The 9,999-nt window shown below is 35.7% G+C and overlaps 1 protein-coding gene across 2 annotated transcripts; it reads left to right on the forward strand.

Annotated features, from left to right (window-relative positions):
* Window positions 1-4,860: 4,860 nt before the first annotated feature.
* On the forward strand, window positions 4,861-9,974 carry LOC120325710 (metalloendopeptidase OMA1, mitochondrial-like). 2 transcript variants are annotated; one of them, XM_039391821.2, is made up of 6 exons: window positions 4,861-6,180; window positions 6,710-7,397; window positions 7,704-7,789; window positions 7,994-8,220; window positions 8,344-8,482; window positions 8,636-9,974. In XM_039391821.2, exons 2-6 carry the CDS (start codon window positions 6,746-6,748, stop codon window positions 9,152-9,154), a joined length of 1,623 nt encoding a protein of 540 aa, XP_039247755.2. In that variant the 5' UTR covers window positions 4,861-6,180; window positions 6,710-6,745; the 3' UTR covers window positions 9,155-9,974. The 2 variants fall into 2 exon arrangements, with proteins under 2 accessions (XP_039247755.2, XP_039247754.2); XM_039391820.2 differs by lacking the exon at window positions 4,861-6,180 and adding an exon at window positions 6,199-6,455.
* Window positions 9,975-9,999: the final 25 nt, after the last annotated feature.

Here is a 9,999-nt window from a genome sequence, read left to right on the forward strand (position 1 = left end):
ATTAGTTCAGAAGATCCAGTGTGCTGCGAAGACACACAAATAGGTTCGAAGTTCACGATGCAAACGAAGAGACTTTATTAAAATAGTGTAAAATCCACGCTTAAAGCAGATAAAATAAGAGCGACAAAATACGGTCCTTACCCAGCGACAGCAGAAGCAAGAAGAATGGCACTGCGAATCCGCAGCACAGTTCAGGAGTAACCGAAACCAACTGTCGGGCGAATTAGGCTCAGACTCCACACACCAATGCATATGCAATAACTAGACACGAAATATAAATAAAATACAAAACAATAAAAAATAGTACAACTCCAGTCCCTCCACACACAGCTTTACCCCAAATTACCAGTCGTTCTGGACAACCTCGATATCAACAATGGACAAACGCTTTTATTCGCATTTCGATGCAGTAAGCAGTTTGAAGTTTGAGAATCAAATGACTTGAGCTACCAAATTTTTCGGACGACATATCAAAGGCGGATTTCCAACGTGACAATGTTTGCATTATCAACTTTCGTTCCCACAACCTAGCTAAAAAGTATCTGATGCTTCCCCATGCAGCCGACACCCTTCTCACACAACAATGTTTATTTCCACACATATTACACCACAATGATCTCAGATTACAACATAAATATCCGTTTCTATAACTTTGCGCGGATATATGACCCCTATGCGTTTCTGATTGCGCTCCTAGTTTCAACCATTTAAAACGAAGGGGTTCGACGGGAGCTAGCAGAAATGTTGTTGGGGCTCGGCAGGCTCGCAAAAGTTAAAATGTGTCAGTTTGTATATCTGCGATAAACTATATTTATTTTTGCATAATTAATAGACTGGTTAAATAATTCAGGTTGAGAAACAATGGACCTTCCACGAGCATGGACTTCTTTGTTTTCTTCGTGACATTGGCCAATCAGCAAGAAGCAAAAAAAAAAGGTAACAATGCTGCCTTTTCGCATCCGCTCAGACACTTTTCTCATTCAGTGAGCATATATAGCTCAGACAGATTTCCAAGTGTGGTCGTAAACATTACCTCGTTTCACGTTTTTATACTCTATTTGTTAGTTTTCAGTTGTGTTTCGGAAACTTAAATATATATAAATCAGATAATTCAATGATCACTCTGTCTTCCTGTGAGTTTTAATTTAATTGCAGTAATAAGAAATAAGTGTAGAAATAGCTGTGATAGACTAGGCTAAAATTCTTTACCGGTACTTTTAAAAAACAGATTGTTGTATGCGATGTATCAGAATGATGGTTTGAAAAACATACCCCATTTTACAGGCGCCAACTCGTGAAAGCACTCTTAAAATAGCCCCGAAAATTTTGCAAGAGTAAAGTATAGAAAGAAATTTTTGGGGGTCAAAGGTGGGGAAAGATCCATGAGCTCTGGTTGAATCACAAAAATAATTCCTCATGTTCTGAACCACCTTGAATTTACATCCACTAGGTGACGCAACACGAAAATGTTATTTTTATTAGTGCTCCTCCCGCGTTCGACGGAGCAAGATCATCATCTCAAATTTCGCGTGACGTCATAACCACGTGACAAAGTCGCTCGACCGAAACTGCAGGTATATCTCGCTGGACTGTCGTCTGCCGTGAACTGTTTTGCGCGTTCGTTTCCTGCAGTTGTGTTTGAAAGCATAGCCTATCTATTTTGTAGCGTTAGTTGGTATAGCCTATGTTTGCACGGCATTTGTTTGTTCCTGTAGCTTAATAGTACAAGGCTTTATGATAATATGTTACGATGAGACAGGGTGTTAGAACTGCAGTATTTTTGGTTTGCCTGGTTCTGTAACAGTTTTTTGCCTGTCATTTCCAGATTTTTAACAGCATATGGTACTGTACGTAACGCGTATATAGACTATAAATAATCTCCTTTTTATTGTTGTGCATTAATCCATATAATGGCGTCGTCAGCTTCTGTATATAGCATTCACCACCCGGATTTCAATACAAAAAAAACGCTAGCCTACTTTGAGAAAAATTTAAGATGTCTTACTTGGAAGAATGAACCTAGGCTATATGTCACCACAGGATGCATGAGTGGATGAAACATCTCTATGGCCAAAGGTTGAATAACCTGACATATATTAATATCTCATCAATACACCTGGAATATACACAAAAGATGCCATGAAAAACAGGAAGAGTTTGGAAGCATACAAAATTAAACCGTTCCAGCGTTCGGTGTACAAGCTATTAAAAATTTGACAGTGGAATGTTTTTTGTAACTAGAGTATACTTGGGCTCGGGCAAGTAATCGTTTCGGTCTATTGATAAATACTTCACAGCAGTCTATGATGCCAATCTTGGGAAGTATTGTCGAAAAAGTGGTGGTAGTGTTTTAATATTTGCTTCACAGTCCAACAAATCAGAAACGACATTTTGTTTTTGGTTAAATCAATCCAGCGCCAGAATGCGCTGTCAAGATTTGATTTGGACAAATCGAATATGTCTGCTAACGTATCAAAATGTTCGTTTAAGCTTAGTTTCATGAGGGTCATGAGCATTTTACAATGGCACGAATCTGGCAAACAGGGGCAGAGGAAATTGAACATAACATCAAATGTTTCTACTGGTTAACCAGTATAGTAAATGAATTTTTTTGGCTATTTGCTCAAGTTCTTGTAACTGAAAATGTTAAAATTTTCTAGTTTTTCCACTGCCTCATTTCTCTCCATTCTAAGCTGCAAAAGTTCTGCCACAAAGTTTTCTAAATTGACTAATTTGTCTAAAGCTTCATCTTTCTCTTTTCTGATTCGTAAATTTTACTCCTCGAGTAAGTCCAATTGATTTTCTTTGGCGGTTGCATTCACTATGAGATGAAGCTGCAGTATCGACTGCTTTTGGATTTCTATTTTATGACTTTTTGCTTTTTTATGCGAACTGTACTGTATATTTATTCATTGTATCCGTTTTTATTTCAACTTGTTTTTGTGAAAACAAATAAACGATTGATTGATATGCACACTTCTATCTTTTACACTGCTGTATCTGGAAAGTCTTTTCAAATCGGATTTACTTGAGGCGGCCGAATATACAAAAATTGATAGAATATAGTCTGGATGGCAGGGATCTCTAACTGGTTTGCCTAAAAAATAAATTTCTTGCAATTTTTTTGACATGACAACACGTCGGATACTTTCAGAAATTAAATATTTCAGTTTATTTCACCAATGAAGAAGTGCAGTGGTACAGTGCATAAGTGTAAGTCAGGAAAAAAACACAATAAAGAGCATTACAAGAGTTAAATTACATATCAAAAATAGAGCAATTCCACAAATAAAAAAACTATTGGCAAACATATGGATACTTACCACTGATAAAATGTAGTCATTTGGGCCCGTTGGATTTCACGCCTTAGATAGATAGTTTATTTTGAAAACTCCATAACAGACATAAATTAAAGATGGAGAATTCTGGAGAGCAAGCAAAACCAACATATTCTCAAGCAAAGATATTGTGGGGAGTGGAATGTAATAAATTGGCAAAGATAGTCATACTCATGAGTCATGAAGCCATGAAAGCTTCAAGAAGAACCAAGCCATGAAAAACTACACTGATTGCTAGATGGGGCATTGCGGAAAAGGTGATAAGTGAGTTTAATATACAAACAAACGCAAAATCATGACGGCAAATTCGATGTGCGGACACTCATAAAAACAATTATCAAGAAAAACACTAATCACATGTGAACAGGTCTGTATCCTAATCGATATATTGACGTAGCCAGCATTGTTAAAACAGTATACACACAGAGAGAACAAAACAAAAATATGCCAATAAATGAATGTTTAAATACGTTGAACATTGATATGATCATAGTAAGTTACCCTGCAAACTATTGACACATGTTATATAGTTAAATACTCATTTAGTATTCGTTCCATCGCTGTTATTTCTGCGACACGCTGCACACCTTTGTCGCCGTTCACTTCCTATTCGGGAACCTGAAGTATCCTTATTGATATTCGCTTTGTTCCTGCATCCAAAAGCGATACAATATATAGTTATCTTGCACCGTTACGTCAAGCAGTAGACAAAAATAATGTAACAAACCTGTAGTCCCGGTTAGCGCGTATACCTGCAGTTTTCGTCGCCTGGTAACCGTTGGTCACGCATGAATGCGTCAGAATTACATAGGTAAATTCCGATAGGTTTATGTAGATATTCCACCCGTCAGAGGAACCGTTAATTTTCTCATTTGAGTGCAATAACATACGGACCTGGATACCGGTACTTACCATTATTTGTGTCAATTGTCAATCGTTCACCCAAACAGGAAACTGGAAAAAGCCAGTTTGTCAGAAGTCGAGGAAGTGTAATACCGGTACGGTACGGTACCGGTACTGGTACCGTACTTCAGTACCGTACTGACTGTAATAGCTAGTTTCAGAGTTTAGATAATATCAAAAGATTGCATTCAGTGCAGTTTAGTTTTTTTTAGCAGTTAGCCTACGGTATTACAGTAGCTAGTAGGCCTAGCCTAGGCATGCAAACTGAAAAAAGTTTGACAACCACTGCCCAAGACTGCAAGACAAAATCATGTCACGACAAAAGCATGTTCAGTTTCAGAAGCTATTTTGTTATGAATACAGAAATAGAAAAATTCAAAAATGCTAGTCTAGGGTGGTCTGGTGGTGTAGCCAGTCTGAGGACGATTTCATTCAAACCGCTATAAAACAAAAAGCAATATTTCTAACCCATTAATTAGGTATGTTACAAAAAAATTAAAGTTCATCCGATTTAAATAAAAACTGCACCAGTGGATAGATCTAAGTGAAAATAAGAAAACAATACCAAGTTTGCAAAAAATGGTCAAGAATTAACGGAGATATCTGCATTTAAGTACCGCCCGATAGGCCAATTTTTTCCATAAGGATTGTATTGCGCCGACTCAAAAACTGTGACCGCGAGAATGTCAGACCGATAAACAACAGAATGTATCTCGGCTATTTTTGGAGGTAATCGAAAAAAATTTTGAACGAAAAGTTATTGCAGTATTGTGAATAGAAGAACGTAATGCAAAAAAGTTTACAAATTCTTTTTAACGATATTAGCTGCTTTTCAATTAATTATGTACGAGAAAGTTTCTGAACTTTACATAACCTCTGGTCGGCAACGACTTTCCCAATACGCAAGTCCCCGCATACGCGGCAATTAACTGATTTAGCGTTTTTCATATCCGACCTTAATGAACGATTAATTATCATTTAATATTCCTTAACTCGTAGGAGATTTACCGCGCTTAGTGAAACACAAAACGAGAGAAATCGCTGCGAGGGAAAATGTCGGCATTCAGTCGATAACTGATGCGCGTTGACCGACGCGTGCTAAGATCATACTTCTCGTGCCTTGAATTAATTTGTACCGTTTCGTAAACGTATGCGAATTGACTTTTTTCAATAAGAACTTTAATAAATATGAAAAAAAAAACACATATCAATCTTTAATTTTTCGATGTGCGTCACATCTAAGAAAATTCAGATTACTTTAGGATTTTATTCTGGCAACGATCATTGAGGCCGTCGGAAGATCGTCGCAAATCAACCCTGGAGTTGAGCATATTAGTTTGACAGTGCCTCGTTGCGGGTAATAATTAACGATGTTCTGATTGAACAAACTTCATAAAAATTGGTAAGTATCAAGTTAGGAATGACATACATGCGTCCATATATATTTTATTGGTGTCCATAGACAATATCATTAATTTGCAGTACGTATAACTTTAGCGTAATTTTTAAAAGCCCCAAATGTTGGGAAATTTATGCGCTAATGAAAAAATTCGAATACCAAATCATAGTTGCGCATTTTATCTAAGTTATGTCCAAATTTCATGAAATTCCAAACAACAGCAAGCAGTCCGTAGTCGTTTTTATGAGCGGTATTCTGACACGGCGTTACGGTACTTAGCAGATGTGGTGCGTACATTTTTTGGCGCGAAAAAGCGCGTTTTGTAACATTCCTACATTAATTTTCTCACCGTAGGTGCATAGGCATTTATTCTACACGCTAAACCTCGAATTAACTACGACCAGGCTGCCAGGGGTTAAAGCTATACAAACCACCAAAGTACGACACTCGGAAGACATATTTGCGACCGAACGACCTGTGTACGACCACATATTTCAAGCCTTGAACATCGTTTCTGCTGCGTCGAGACTAGAGCATACGGTACGCAGCCATGCGTGAAAAAATTGGGCTTCTAATTGTATTTCTAACTGTCATATATTTCAAGAACACGGTCATTTCGAACAAAACTCGTCAAATTATATACAACTGTACGAAGCACCGCATCACAGCAATCGACAAAATATTATTGACGTAAGATGGGTATAAGAAACACAACTCTACCCCCTTGCCAAGTTTCATCTTTATATCTCTTATATTTGTATGGATTTTCAAGTTTTTTTAAACGGACAATGGGTAGTTGGCGACATGAAAAAATGGTACGTTTTTTTTTCTTCGGTCAGGTTTTCGGTCAGATGTTTGTGGCCGCATTTTAGTGTAATTTCGCAGCGCTATTAGGGACAAGTGGACGATAACACGCGGGAAATATCGTCACGGTTCGTTAATTTTTCAGCATTAATTAGATCGATGAAGTTGATGGCCGCAAATAGATCGTGGCCGCAAAGTGGGTAAGCCACCCTACTGTTCACTACACATCCTGACATCTCATGTTTACTATTATCGAACTTTTTAGATTCCAGGATTTTCTGAAATATCGCATAAAGTAGATATGCTCCTTTCAATGAGGTCTGGATTGCTTCAGTACAGTAGAAGTGCAAAATTCAAACCGTTTTTCAATAATCGAGATCACGTTTCTACAAAATATAGGAAAACGAATTTTGCACTATCCAAATGCAAAAGGCTATTTCACACAACTAATCGCCAGGGAATCAATCCTATCTTTGCTTTGATTTTCAAAGCGCATGGAGTGAAAGTACTCAAAGGTGCAAGCATTATCTTTGGACGAACATTTAGAAAAGTTTATGATAAGCTTCCTGAACATATTCGAGTACAGATGCAAAAACATAAGATTATATTTACTTCAATGGCTGTACTGACTCCTGCTATTGGATATTATTCCTATGTTCACTATGACACTTGTCCGATTACCGGTAGGAAAAGATGGATCACTTTTACTCGTGATCAAGTGGTTGCCTTATCTGAACTTGATTATGAACAATTGATGGTTAATTTTAAAGGCAAGTTTGTTGAAGAATCTCATCCTATCTTTCAAAAAAATCAAATTTTGGTAAAACAACTTGTTGAAGGAAACACTGATATTGAAACAGTCAAGAATACAACATGGACCCTGCATGTGATAGATGATCCTGAAGTAACCAATGCTTTTGTGCTCCCGAACGGTCACATTTTTGTTTTCACAGGTTGGTCAAGAATTCACTCTTTGAGGACTTGAAATGTTTACACAGGTGTTAGGTTAGGTTGGTCTACTAAACACAATCCTGTGTCTCCATATAAAATTGTGATGTTAAATATTATCAAATAAACAGATATAGTTGTCGCATGGGTTTGAAAATGTATTAAATTGAACAACATTATATTTCATATGACTTTGTGAAATTAGTATTCATTTGAAATTTTGGGAATAACTCACAACTGATACACTGAATTTATTTTGGGCGTTAGTGACTTTATGACTCTATGAATGATATTAATAAATTCTTCATCAGGAATGTTAAAAATGCTCAATACGTGGGAGGAGATGGCTGTCATACTTGGACATGAAATGTCACATGCAATTCTTGGGCATTCTCAGGTATGTTTTATAGAAATCCAATTCTAGAGAGAAGAAACCAATTCAATGTTTTATTTAAGGTTCTTTTTTGTTTGCGAGTAAATTTCAATTTGTTTTATCAATTTCGTTCATTCAATTTTATTATGATTTATAATGATCACATTTTGCAATTATTGTAACAAACTATTTTGTGTGACTGTTATTAATTAACATTTGTTTTTAAAGGAACAACAAAGCTATCTTGCATTCGGAGAGTTACTGATGGTTCCACTGCTGGCTTTTATTTGGTTCTATTTTGAGGATTTTTTGGCATTTCTGGTGTATTCAATTCAACAATATGTTTACCCATTGTTATTCGAATATGGATTCAACCTTCCCTACGGAAGAAAATTGGAGGTAGAAGCTGATGAAGTTGGACTACTTTTAGCAGCCAAAGCATGTTTTGATCCCAGGTTATTTCTTTTTTGTTGCTTATTTTTTCAAATTTGGGTCTCAACAACACTGGCAATTCTAGTTTGTGTTAGTTCTATCTATCACTGAGATGCAATATGACTGATATTATGGTATTTATTTAGATGGAGTGTTTTGTTATGGGAGAAGATGGCAATGAAGGAGGCTTTGGAAGGAAACGGTGATGCTGATGATTTCGATTTTTTATCAACACATCCCAGCAATCAGAAGAGATCTGCAATTTTGGAAGAGAAATTGCCAGAGGTGAGAATTTAAATCTTGTTTTTAATATAAAAGGGGCTTTTGTTAGTTTATTAATGGCTAAACAGTGGATGTATATTAAACTTTAAAATTCGTTCCAAGTGTTGCTTTTTTCACTATGTTATTTTAATTTACATGAACTTATTTTTTGCATAGGTTTTGGAGATAAGAAGAAAATGTAATTGCCCACCCCTCCCTACTAATGTCAATCCTGAGGCGGTCGCCCATCAAATGCGAAGATGTGTTGAAAATATAAAAGAACGAACTGTTCTCATGGAGGAATTGGATCGAGCAACTTCAATTTTGGATCAAGAAAACTTTATCAGAGCTAACAAATTAGATTCTGCAGAAATCAAAGAACTTGAAAAGCTGAAAAAAGACTCTGAAAAAATCAGAAACAAATTACAAAAATTAGAAGATGAATACAATAATCTCACAAATGCGACTCAATGTTCAACAAATGAGCAAGATCAAAAGGAGGAAAAGCATCCAGGGGTACTTGCAAACATTTGGTACAACCTTATAGGCTCAATATATACGACTGGCAAATTAACTGATACACTTTTCGAAAAAGAAAATCTCAAACTTTCTACTGTTAACATTAATAAGTCAGCATTGAAAACAACATGTACCACATCAAATGGTAGTCTCTTGGATAATGATAAATCGAAATAATCTAGAAAAATCTTTTTTACAAATGTGAATATGGATCAACATATTCTTATTCCTGGTTGTTGAAGAAGGTTCAATAGCCATTGCTATTTATAACTGCATGTGTTACAATGTACTATGATCGAATTGTATCACTTTATATATATGTTTGTCATGCCTTATTTTGTTAATAGATAAAATTGTTAGGTAATAGTCTATATATGCAAGAACATGATGATTGAATGTTTACTTTTTATTTCTTTGAAAATTCAGTGATTTTCTTCCGCTATATTTTCTAATTTATTTTTTGTAGCTGTGAAAGGATGATTCTGATTATTTTTTCAACAAAAAATTTTTGAGGCACTGTATTGTAATTGCAATCATCATATAGTAAATAGATAACTAATTTAACGACAATATGTCAATCTTAATATGCATATAGAAGAGGTATATAACCAACAAATGTTGGTCAGAATAGTTTTTATGCACAGCTTTCATTTTATGTTTTTTTCATTGTTGCTCAGTTTGTAAGAACTATCACTTATTAAGCTTCGTTAATCTGGCCACCCATGAAAACTCATGAGAAAGCAGATGAGCCAAAAAGATTCCCTACAGAATTTTTATACAGTCAGTGGATGTCATCTCATTTTTGGTATTGATCGGGACAGAGACTATCTTATAGACCTCTGAGTTATAAATTATTTTATCAAAATCAGTATGTGATGTGATTTTGATAAATGACTTGTTATTTTGTGCCAATGTCCATCTTGAGAATTTGCATTATTTTAGTTCCAAATTTCAATATGACCAATTCTTTAATAATTGAATATATTTTTTTGTAGAATTGTTTAATAAAAAATTTATATTAC

This window comes from Styela clava, chromosome 4 (genome assembly GCF_964204865.1).
Source record: "Styela clava chromosome 4, kaStyClav1.hap1.2, whole genome shotgun sequence".
NCBI lineage: Eukaryota > Metazoa > Chordata > Ascidiacea > Stolidobranchia > Styelidae > Styela > Styela clava.

Coding starts and splice junctions, on each gene's coding strand:
- LOC120325710 (XM_039391820.2), top strand. CDS start 6,336: ATGGGTATAAGAAACACAACTCTACCCCCTTGCCAAGTTTCATCTTTA. Junction 7,790..7,993: donor CAATTCTTGGGCATTCTCAG/GTATGTTTTATA, acceptor TTGTTTTTAAAG/GAACAACAAAGCTATCTTGC. Junction 8,483..8,635: donor TGGAAGAGAAATTGCCAGAG/GTGAGAATTTAA, acceptor TTTTTTGCATAG/GTTTTGGAGATAAGAAGAAA.